At 51.3% G+C, this 12,438-nt stretch overlaps 1 protein-coding gene across 2 annotated transcripts in view; it reads right to left on the bottom strand.

Annotated features, from left to right (window-relative positions):
• Window positions 1–2,810: 2,810 nt before the first annotated feature.
• LOC137319408 (E3 ubiquitin/ISG15 ligase TRIM25-like) overlaps window positions 2,811–12,438 on the bottom strand; it is a 28,054-nt gene continuing 18,426 nt past the window's right edge. For both annotated transcript variants that reach the window (XM_067981622.1, XM_067981624.1), the window contains exon 6: window positions 2,811–6,117. In XM_067981622.1, the coding sequence (XP_067837723.1) occupies window positions 5,585–6,117 (533 nt within the window). In that variant the 3' untranslated portion in view covers window positions 2,811–5,584. The remainder of the gene's footprint in view (window positions 6,118–12,438) is intronic.

Below are 12,438 nucleotides of genomic sequence, written 5' to 3'. Positions count from 1 at the left end.
ACAGACTGCTTCATTATCTGAGGGGTTGCAAATGGAACTGAGCACTGTGCAATCATCAGCGAACATCCCCATTTCTGACCTTATGGAGGGAAGGTCATTGATGAAGCAGCTGAAGATGGTTGGGCCTAGGACACTGCCCTGAGGAACTCATGCAGCAATGCCCTGGGGCTGAGATGATTGGCCTCCAACAACCACGACCATCTTCCTTTGTGCTCGGTATGACTCCAGCCACTGGAGAGTTTTCCCCCTGATTCCCATTGACTTCAATTTTACTCGGGCTCCTTGATGCCACACTCGGTCAAATGCTGCCTTGATGTCAAGGGCAGTCACTCTCACCTCATCTCTGGAATTCAGCTCTTTTATCCATGTTTGGACCAAGGCTGTAATGAGGTCTGGAGCCGAGTGGTCCTGGCGGAACCCAAACTGAGCATCGGTGAGCAGGTTATTGGTGAGTAAGTGCCGCTTGATAGCACTGTCGATGATACCTTCCATCACTTTACTGATGATTGAGAGTAGACTGATGGGGCGGTAATTGGCCGGATTGGATTTGTCCTGCTTTTTGTGGACAGGACATACCTGGGCAATTTTCCACATTGTCGGGTAGATGCCAGTGTTGTAGCTGTACTGGAACAGCTTGGCTCGAGGCGCAGCTAGTTCTGGAGCACAAGTCTTCAGCACTACAGCTGGGATGTTGTCGGGGCCCATCGCCTTTGCTGTATCCAGTGCACTCAGCTGTTTCTTGATATCACGTGGAGTGAATCGAATTGGCTGAAGACTAGATTCTGTGATGGTGGGGATATTGGGAGGAGGCGGAGATGAATCATCCACTCGGCACTTCTGGCTGAAGATGGTTGCAAATGCTTCAGCCTGACTCATCAAACACTCCCAGGGCAGGTACAGCACGGGTTAGATACAGAGTAAATCTCCCGTACCGTTAACTCTGGAGTTCCCCATGGATCTGTGCTTGGTCTCCTCCTATTTCTCATTTACATGCTACCTCTCGGTGACATCATCCGAAAACACAGTGTCGGGTTCCACATGTATACTGACGACACCCAGCTCGATCTCACCCCCACCTCTCTCGACCCCTCCACTCTCTCTGATTTGTCACGCTGCTTGTCCGACATCCAGTACTGGAGGAGCACAAATTCCCTCCAACTAAATATTGGGAAGACCGAAGCCATTGTCTTCAGTCCCCGCCACAAACTCCGTTCCCGAGCCACCGACTCCATCCCTCTCCCTGACCACTGTCTGATGCTGACTGTTTGCAACCTTAGCGTCCTATTGGACCCTGAGCTGAGCTTCCGAACCCATATTCTCAACATCACCAAGACCGCCTACTTCCACCTCAACATTACCCGTCTCCACCCCTGCCTCAACTCATCTGCTGCTGAAACCCTCATCCATGCATTTGTGACCTCCAGACTTGACTATTCCAATGCTCTCCTGGCCGGCCTCCCATTTCCACCCTCCTTAAACTTCAGCCCATCCAAGACTCTGCTGCCCGTATCCTAACTTGCACCAAGTCCCATTCACCCATCACCCCTGTGCTCACTGACCTACATTGGTTCCCGGTCCAGCAACACCGTAAATTCAAAATTCTCATCGTTGTATTCAAATCCCTCCCTGGCCTCGCCCCTCCCTATCTCTGTAACCTCTTCCAGCCCTACAATCCTCCGGGATCTCTGCGCTCCTTCAATTCTGGCCTGTTGTGCATCCCCGATTTTCATCGCTCCACCATTGGCGGCCGTGCCTTCAGCTGCCTCGGCCCTAAGCTCTGGAATTCCCTCCCTGAACCTCTCCCCCTCTCTCTCCTCCTTTAAGACTCTCCTTAAAACCGACCTCTTTGACCAAGCTTTTGGTCACCTGACCTAATGTCTTTTTCTTTGCCTTGGTGTCAGTTTTGGTTTGATTGCTCCTGTGAAGCACATTGTGATGTTTTACTACGTTAAAGGTGCTTTATAAATACAAGTTTCTGTTGTTCTTGTAACACTGCAGCTAATGGGACAAGGCCCATCTCACGGGAATCTCATTGCAGCTGAAATTTCCTCCTCTGATTTATGTGTCAGTGACAAAGAATGAAAATATATTAAAACAACTCGTAAAAGGTGGAGGGAAGCAGGGCATTTATTGAGAGATGTATTGTGGTGAATTCTTTGATGAATCTTTGCTCACTTGGAATGTTTTCGATCGGTTAATTTGAACTTCACAATCTTCTCTTTTCAATTTGGACCTGGGTGTCGAGGGCACAATTTCAAAATTTGCAGATGATACAAAACTTGGCCGACGAGGAGTGTGGGAACCAGGCCTCACGTCCCCCTCCCCGCATCCCCCCCCTCCCCCCTCCCCCTCTCTTCCTCCCTCCCCGACCCCCAATCTCCTCCCCTTCTTCCCTCTTCTCCCCCACTCCCTCCTCACTTCTCCCCACTCTTGCTGGCAAAACTCACTGTTGTTACTTTTCCCTCTCTCTCTTTCCCATGGTTTGAACAAGTTGATATGACAGCATCTGATGTTTACAACAGCTTCTCACAGACTTTCAAGGCCTTGCATCTGTCTTACCTTTAACCTTCGAGACAATCTGCTGAATGAAACTTTTCCAATTTGGCCAACCTTCCCAGCATGTCGTCTTGAACAGTCAGTTTAACCGTTCCTTTGTTGAAATAATATTTTTAACCAAACTCAGCTCCTTTAGCAGGTAATTAATAACTGGTGTTGAAAGTCCAAAATCCTTCAGTCGCCCCTCAATTGAGTGTGAGATCGAACAACTCACTTTAACCCATTCATTGAATCTGAATTGCACTCACCACAGATAAGTTTAAACATTGTTACAAGAAGTTTAATCAGCGTCACATTTACAAAAAAGTTATTTCAAATACGACAAATGAGAAAGAAAAGTGTTACAATCATAACAAGCTGTATAATAACAAAAAGCAGAGACATGATTTTCACCCAAGGATGCTGTCCCACATTATAGACGACCTCCCTCCATTCATGATCCCCAGGGGTAGAGGTCCCCTTTTCAATTTCAGCATTACGTTGTTTCGAATGCACTGTCAGTCTATTAATATTAGGGGTTTTAAACTACAGAAGTAATCTAAGAAAGTGATTTCCCTCATTACTTCTCAGTCTTAATCTTCTACAATCTCCCCCCACCCTCCTTTGTGTGATCCTGGGGCCTTATCTAAGGTCCTCATCCTGTGAGCATCACAGACCGATCTCCAGCCATTTGCTCTTCTAATCTAAGTTTCATTTGGTTAATATCACACATCATGATACAGTCAAAGAAAATCATAATGCATTGCACAGAAAACTACAGAAACTAGGCTCCCCCCAAATACTACCATATCATCATGAAATCTTGGACTTCAAAGATCCTCCAGCTCTCCTTTTTACCATTATCCATCTTGTGGATGATTCAGGCTCAGTATTATTTCTCCCCGGCCCTCAGTTGTCCCAATTTCATTGTTAACTCGAAGGAATCCAACCCTGAATTTTGGAAATCCAAATTCTATGTCCATCTTTACTTTAATTTCAATCCCTCTGATCGGGACCAGTGTGTTTAACACTGTCCTGATTGTTTCATTAACTAGTCGGTTTCTCTATGGAGCATGTGTCAGTGCCTTGATTACCAAGTGTAAATCAGTAGTGATCCAGTATCTGTCCTCACTCTCCTGAGCACATTAACCATTTCATGTAGTGGTGTTGTCAACGTGACTGAGCATGTCTGAGACCCGTCCTTCAGGGCATCTCCATCATGCGTTCCACAGACTGGTTGCCTCACGTGCAAAATATCACATTTACACACACAGCTGTTTCCCAAAATCACACCGAACGTGACATCAAATACAAGCCATTCCTGTGCTTTCAGGCTATCTGATCAACAGACCGGGGGGTGTCTGGAGGTCTTTGCTTATCTCCCCCTGCATGGTCCCGATCTCTCGGGTGGAGCCCAGGTTATAAAATATTCTTCTCACTGTTCAGTATAAGCAAGGACACAACCATCTCCAAGAGAAAGCGATCAATTAACGATTGTTAACTCCCCTTTCCTGACTTTCACTGGATTGTGTATTGATTCCTGATTGATGCCCTTTGGGGGTTGTTCCCAGGTGATCTTTGTTTCTCACCGGTCACTCACACATCGTTTTCCTGACCCTTTGGTTTTTGGTTATCACAAAATGTCCCATTATCACCCATGACCACCTGGGACGCTGATTGTCGACCCCAATTGGTGGGGCAATTTTCCTGTTTGTGTCTCACACACTCAGTCACCTCCTCGTGTCGAATTAAGTTAAACATCCCATAATATTCCCATTTCATGTTGGTTGTGAGCCCTGGAGGAACCTTACTGTCCAATAAACTAAAAATCACCACCCCATAAAACACAGATTAAAAGTTCCCAGTCTGGTCCAATGAATCAATACATTTGCTTAGTTTCAGACAGATGTGTTACCCCCCCTGGGCAGTCCCAGAAGCTCTCAGCGATGCCCAGGAGACCCCGGGGGTGAAATTAGTCTCTGGTGTTAGTGCAACACGGGCGATAGTGAATGGACAGCCCATTTTACACCCGCACCATTTTCTTTCCCACTGAAGTCAGTGTAACTCGGGCTGTCGATTCACCATCACTGTTTGGAGCGACCGTCAAAGAACAATTTCAAACCCCAGCCTCAGATTTTCACAGCAGCACTTTAAAGGGACCGTGCCCTGTCACTACCATTCACTACTGAGATTAACACAGTCGTGCCCTGTCACTACCATTCACTACTGAGATTAATACAGTCGTGCCCTGTCACTACCATTCACTACTGACATTAATACAGTCGTGCCCTGTCACTACCATTCACTACTGAGATTCATACGATCGTGCCCTGTCACTACCATTCACAACTGTGATTCATACAGTCGTGCCCTGTCATGACCATTCACTACTGTGATTAATACAGTCGTGCCTTGTCACTACCATTCACTACTGAGATTAATACAGTCATGCCCTGTCACTACCATTCACTACTGAGATTAATACAGTCGTGCCTGCCACTATTCTGATTCACTACTGTGATTAATACCACTACAATTCTGCAACTAAAGTGGTAAAATTCTACAACTGAAGGAGACAATTAATTGGAACGCTACGAATTACAAGCAAACTCAACCAAAAGCAGCTATTTTTAGCTTTAGTGACCGATCCTCACAAAGAAAATCACAAAGACCCCGGATCCTGACAAAGAGGGGCAGTGCTGGAAGTGACATAATTAGAGGTGCGGACCCGGAAATACCGTCAGCAGAGAGGTGCTCCCGGAAGTGACATTATCAGAGGGGGCGGAGCCAGGAGTGACATCATCAGAGGGACAGAGCGGGGAGTGACATCATCAGAGGGGCACTCCTGGAAGTGACATCATCAGAGACACGCTCCCGGAAGTGACATCATCAGAGGGGCAGACCTGGAAGTGACATCATCATATGGAGCAGACCTGGAACTGACATCATCAGAAGAGCAGTCCTGGAAGTGACATCATCCGAGGGGCAGACCTGGAAGTGACATCAGTCCTGAAGAGGAAGTGACATCACTGAGTCTGAACTATCAGGATTAATTTAACAGTTTTAGGGATGTTTTTTTCCAACAATAAAATGCCGGAAACACGGGTTCAGTGAATGTGGTTTGAAATGTGTGTAAATGTGTCAGTGAGTCAGTGACCCGGTGAAATGACACAGTCCCGGCCTCGTAGTCCAACTGAACTCGGATCCGGCTCTTAGACGGGATCAGTGGGAGGTCAGTGAACCGGGAATTGTGACCGGCACTGAGAGAATCAACACCAAACAAACCATAACATAAACACCAGGATTTACTGCTGACCCCGAGACCAGACTCTTCCCCCTCTCTCTCTGCGCTCCCACACACAATCCCTATTCTCCACTCTTTCCCATCAGTCTCCACATCCCAGGAATGGGGTCCTGAGGAGAAACTCTGGGAGCAGAGGACTTGGGGATCGTCTTTAAACCTCTCTGGGTGAGGTGGGTAGGGCTGTTTCTGTTTAGTCCGTGTTACTGATCTCAGATCATCCGACAGAACCAAGTTCCAGTTTGCTGTCTTTGGATCCAGGCTCATCGCTGACCTTTGCCCTGGAGAGGAGAGAAGAGATTGGTCAGACAGGGTTATTCCACTCCCATCAATGATTGACAGCTGCAGGGTGGGAGTGTCAGTATTTCCCAGACACTGTCAGCCCCATATTACCTCTGAGACTGTGTTCATCCCCTGTTAAATAAATGGCCTTTGATCAGAATCCCTGTTAAATAGCAGTGTGTGGGTCCCAGTGCTGTACACTCAGTGCAAACACTGCAGTGGAGACACACATTAGCAGTCAGTTTAATCACACAAGCCCCTGGCACTGTGCACACGTTCTCCCAGACACAATGGAGGGGATTCACCGGCACACAACACATCCCACAGACTCACAGTTACAGCCCCACAATCTCAGCACTGGCTGTACTGGGAACTCACAGCTCACAGGAGTGTGTCCTGGGCTCTCTCCCTCCTGTTACTGTCCCATCCTGAATACAGGAGTGTGCCCTGGGCTCTCTCCCTCCTGTTACTGTCCCATCCTGAATACAGGAGTGTGCCCTGGGCTCTCTCCCTCCTGTGACTGTCCCATCCTGAATACAGGAGTGTGCCCTGGGCTCTCTCCCTCCTGTTACTGTCCCATCCTGAATACAGGAGTGTGTCCTGGGCTCTCGTCCTCCTGTTACTGTCCCATCCTGAATACAGGAGTGTGCCCTGGGCTCTCTCCCTCCTGTTACTGTTCCATCCTGAATACAGGAGTGTGCCCTGGGCTCTCTCCCTCCTGTTACTGTCCCATCCTGAATACAGGAGTGTGCCCTGGGCTCTCTCCCTCCTGTTACTGTCCCATCCTGAATACAGGAGTGAGCCCTGGGCTCTCTCCCGCCTGTTACTGTTCCATCCTGAATACAGGAGTGTGCCCTGGGCTCTCTCCCTCCTGTTACTGTCCCATCCTGAATACAGGAGTGTGCCCTGGGCTCTCTCCCTCCTGTTACTGTCCCATCCTGAATACAGGAGTGAGCCCTGGGCTCTCTCCCTCCTGTTACTGTTCCATCCTGAATACAGGAGTGTGCCCTGGGCTCTCTCCCTCCTGTTACTGTTCCATCCTGAATACAGGAGTGTGCCCTGAGCTTTCTCCCTCCTGTTACTGTCCCATCCTGAATACAGGAGTGTGCCCTGAGCTCTCTCCCTCCTGTTACTGTCCCATCCTGAATACAGGAGTGTGCCCTGAGCTCTCTCCCTCCTGTTACTGTTCCATCCTGAATACAGGAGTGCGTCCTGGGCTCTCCCCCTCCTGTTACTGTTCCATCCTGAATACAGGAGTGTGCCCTGGGCTCTCTCCCTCCTGTTACTGTCCCATCCTGAATACAGGAGTGTGCCCTGGGCTCTCTCCCTCCTGTTAGTGTTCCATCCTGAATACAGGAGTGTGCCCTGGGCTCTCTCCCTCCTGTTACCGTTCCATCCAGAATACAGGAGTGTGCCCTGGGCTCTCTCCCTCCTGTTACTGTCCCATCCTGAATACAGGAGTGTGCCCTGGGCTCTCTCCCTCCTGTTACTGTCCCATCCTGAATACAGGAGTGTGCCCTGGGCTCTCTCCATCCTGTTACTGTTACATCCTGAATACAGGAGTGTGCCCTGGGCTCTCTCCCTCCTGTTACTGTTCCATCCTGAATACAGGAGTGTGCCCTGGGCTCTCTCCCTCCTGTTACTGTCCCATCCTGAATACAGGAGTGTGCCCTGGGCTCTCTCCCTCCTGTTACTGTTCCATCCTGAATACAGGAGTGTGCCCTGGGCTCTCTCCCTCCTGTTACTGTTCCATCCTGAATACAGGAGTGTGCCCTGAGCTCTCTCCCTCCTGTTACTGTTCCATCCTGAATACAGGAGTGTGCCCTGGGCTCTCTCTCTCCTTTTACTGTCCCATCCAGAATACAGGAGTGTGCCCTGGGCTCTCTCCCTCCTGTTACTGTTCCATCCTGAATACAGGAGTGTGCCCTGGGCTCTCTCCCTCCTGTTACTGTTACATCCTGAATACAGGAGTGTGCCCTGGGCTCTCTCCCTCCTGTTACTGTTCCATCCTGAATACAGGAGTGTGCCCTGGGCTCTCTCCCTCCTGTTACTGTCCCATCCTGAATACAGGAGTGTGCCCTGGGCTCTCTCCCTCCTGTTACTGTTCCATCCTGAATACAGGAGTGTGCCCTGGGCTCTCTCCCTCCTGTTACTGTTCCATCCTGAATACAGGAATGTGCCCTGGGCTCTCTCCCTCCAGTTACTGTCCCATCCTGAATACAGGAGTGTGCCCTGGGCTCTCTCCCTCCTGTTACTGTTACATCCTGAATACAGGAGTGTGCCCTGGGCTCTCTCCCTCCTGTTACTGTTCCATCCTGAATACAGGAGTGTGCCCTGGGCTCTCTCCCTCCTGTTACTGTCCCATCCTGAATACAGGAGTGTGCCCTGGACTCTCTCCCTCCTGTTGCTGTCCCATCCTGAAGACAGGAGTGTGCCCTGGGCCCTCTCCCTGCTGTTACTGTCCCATCCTGAATACAGGAGTGTGCCCTGGGCCATCTCCCTGCTGTTACTGTCCCATCCTGAATACAGGAGTGTGTCCTGGGCTCTCTCCCTCCTGTTACTGTCCCATCCTGAATACAGGAGTGTGCCCTGGACTCTCTCCCTCCTGTTGCTGTCCCATCCTGAATACAAGAGTGTGCCCTGGGCTCTCTCCCTCCTGTTACTGTTCGATCCTGAAGACAGGAGTGTGCCCTGGGCTCTCTCCCTCCTGTTACTGTTCCATCCAGAATACAGGAGTGTGTCCTGGGCTCTCTCCCTCCTGTTACTGTTCCATCCTGAATACAGGAGTGTGCCCTGGGCCCTCTCCCTCCTGTTACTGTCCCATCCTGAATACAGGAGTGTGCCCTGGGCTCTCTCCCTCCTGTTACTGTCCCATCCTGAATACAGGAGTGTGTCCTGGGCCCTCTCCCTCCTGTTACTGTTCCATCCTGAATACAGGAGTGTGCCCTGGGCTCTCTCCCTCCTGTTACTGTTACATCCTGAATACAGGAGTGTGCCCTGGGCTCTCCCCCTCCTGTTACTGTTCCATCCTGAATACAGGAGTGTGCCCTGGGCTCTCTCCCTCCTGTTACTGTTCCATCCAGAATACAGGAGTGTGCCCTGGGCCCTCTCCCTCCTGTTACTGTTCCATCCTCAATACAGGAGTGTGCCCTGGGCCCTCTCCCTCCTGTTACTGTCCCATCCTGAATACAGGAGTGTGCCCTGGGCTCTCTCCCTCCTGTTACTGTTCCATCCTGAATACAGGAGTGTGCCCTGGGCTCTCCCCCTCCTGTTACTGTTCCATCCTGAATACAGGAGTGTGCCCTGGGCTCTCTCCCTCCTGTTACTGTCCCATCCTGAATACAGGAGTGTGCCCTGGGCTCTCTCCCTCCTGTTACTGTTCCATCCTGAATACAGGAGTGTGCCCTGGGCTCTCCCCCTCCTGTTACTGTTCCATCCTGAATACAGGAGTGTGCCCTGGGCTCTCCCCCTCCTGTTACTGTCCCATCCTGAATACAGGAGTGTGCCCTGGGCCCTCTCCCTCCTGTTACTGTTCCATCCTGAATACAGGAGTGTGCCCTGGGCTCTCCCCCTCCTGTTACTGTTCCATCCTGAATACAGGAGTGTGCCCTGGGCTCTCTCCCTCCTGTTACTGTCCCATCCTGAATACAGGAGTGTGCCCTGGGCTCTCTCCCTCCTGTTACTGTTCCATCCTGAATACAGGAGTGTGCCCTGGGCTCTCTCCCTCCTGTTACTGTTCCATCCTGAATACAGGAGTGTGCCCTGGGCTCTCTCCCTCCTGTTACTGTCCCATCCTGAATACAGGAGTGTGTCCTGGGCCCTCTCCCTCCTGTTACTGTTCCATCCTGAATACAGGAGTGTGCCCTGGGCTCTCTCCCTCCTGTTACTGTTACATCCTGAATACAGGAGTGTGCCCTGGGCTCTCTCCCTCCTGTTACCGTTCCATCCAGAATACAGGAGTGTGCCCTGGGCTCTCTCCCTCCTGTTACTGTTCCATCCTGAATACAGGAGTGTGCCCTGGGCTCTCTCCCTCCTGTTACTGTTCCATCCTGAATACAGGAGTGTGCCCTGGGCCCTCTCCCTCCTGTTACTGTCCCATCCTGAATACAGGAGTGTGCCCTGGGCTCTCTCCCTCCTGTTACTGTTCCATCCTGAATACAGGAGTGTGCCCTGGGCTCTCTCCCTCCTGTTAATGTCCCATCCTGAATACAGGAGTGTGTCCTGGGCTCTCTCCCTCCTGTTACTGTTCCATCCTGAATACAGGAGTGTGCCCTGGGCCCTCTCCCTCCTGTTACTGTTCCATCCTGAATACAGGAGTGTGCCCTGGGCTCTCTCCCTCCTGTTACTGTTACATCCTGAATACAGGAGTGTGCCCTGGGCTCTCCCCCTCCTGTTACTGTTCCATCCTGAATACAGGAGTGTGCCCTGGGCTCTCTCCCTCCTGTTACTGTTCCATCCTGAATACAGGAGTGTGCCCTGGGCCCTCTCCCTCCTGTTACTGTCCCATCCTGAATACAGGAGTGTGCCTTGGGCTCTCTCCCTCCTGTTACTGTTCCATCCTGAATACAGGAGTGTGCCCTGGGCCCTCTCCCTCCTGTTACTGTCCCATCCTGAATACAGGAGTGTGCCCTGGGCCCTCTCCCTCCTGTTACTGTTCCATCCTGAATACAGGAGTGTGCCCTGGGCCCTCTCCCTCCTGTTACTGTTCCATCCTGAATACAGGAGTGTGCCCTGGGCTCTCTCCCTCCTGTTACTGTTCCATCCTGAATACAGGAGTGTGCCTTGGGCTCTCTCCCTCCTGTTACTGTTCCATCCTGAATACAGGAGTGTGCCCTGGGCTCTCTCCCTCCTGTTACTGTTCCATCCTGAATACAGGAGTGTGTCCTGGGCTCTCTCCCTCCTGTTACTGTTCCATCCTGAATACAGGAGTGTGCCCTGGGCTCTCTCCCTCCTGTTACTGTTCCATCCTGAATACAGGAGTGTGCCCTGGGCCCTCTCCCTCCTGTTACTGTCCCATCCTGAATACAGGAGTGTGCCTTGGGCTCTCTCCCTCCTGTTACTGTTCCATCCTGAATACAGGAGTGTGCCCTGGGCCCTCTCCCTCCTGTTACTGTTCCATCCTGAATACAGGAGTGTGCCCTGGGCCCTCTCCCTCCTGTTACTGTCCCATCCTGAATACAGGAGTGTGCCCTGGGCTCTCTCCCTCCTGTTACTGTTCCATCCTGAATACAGGAGTGTGCCCTGGGCTCTCCCCCTCCTGTTACTGTTCTATCCTGAATACAGGAGTGTGCCCTGGGCTCTCTCCCTCCTGTTACTGTCCCATCCTGAATACAGGAGTGTGTCCTGGGCCCTCTCCCTCCTGTTACTGTTCCATCCTGAATACAGGAGTGTGCCCTGGGCTCTCTCCCTCCTGTTACTGTTACATCCTGAATACAGGAGTGTGCCCTGGGCTCTCTCCCTCCTGTTACTGTTCCATCCTGAATACAGGAGTGTGCCCTGGGCTCTCTCCCTCCTGTTACTGTTCCATCCTGAATACAGGAGTGTGTCCTGGGCTCTCTCCCTCCTGTTACTGTTCCATCCTGAATACAGGAGTGTGCCCTGGGCCCTCTCCCTCCTGTTACTGTCCCATCCTGAATACAGGAGTGTGCCCTGGGCCCTCTCCCTCCAGTTACTGTTCCATCCTGAATACAGGAGTGTGCCCTGGGCTCTCTCCCTCCTGTTACTGTTCCATCCTGAATACAGGAGTGTGCCCTGGGCTCTCTCCCTCCAGTTACTGTCCCATCCTGAATACAGGAGTGTGCCCTGGGCTCTCTCCCTCCTGTTACTGTTCCATCCTGAATACAGGAGTGTGCCCTGGGCTCTCTCCCTCCTGTTACTGTTCCATCCTGAATACAGGAGTGTGCCCTGGGCTCTCTCCCTCCTGTTACTGTTCCATCCTGAATACAGGAGTGTGCCCTGGGCTCTCTCCCTCCTGTTACTGTTCCATCCTGAATACAGGAGTGTGCCCTGGGCTCTCTCCCTCCAGTTACTGTCCCATCCTGAAGACAGGAGTGTGCCCTGGGCTCTCTCCCTCCTGTTACTGTTCCATCCTGAATACAGGAGTGTGCCCTGGGCTCTCTCCCTCCTGTTACTGTTCCATCGTGAATACAGGAGTGTGCCCTGGGCTCTCCCCCTCCTGTTACTGTCCCATCCTGAATACAGGAGTGTGCCCTGGGCTCTCTCCCTCCTGTTACTGTTCCATCCTGAATACAGGAGTGTGCCCTGGGCTCTCTCCCTCCAGTTACTGTCCCATCCTGAATACAGGAGTGTGCCCTGGGCTC

Source organism: Heptranchias perlo, unplaced genomic scaffold (assembly GCF_035084215.1).
Source record: "Heptranchias perlo isolate sHepPer1 unplaced genomic scaffold, sHepPer1.hap1 HAP1_SCAFFOLD_836, whole genome shotgun sequence".
NCBI lineage: Eukaryota > Metazoa > Chordata > Chondrichthyes > Hexanchiformes > Hexanchidae > Heptranchias > Heptranchias perlo.
Note: the sequence above shows the minus strand (reverse complement) of the source record. Positions and strands in the feature narration are given on the sequence as shown.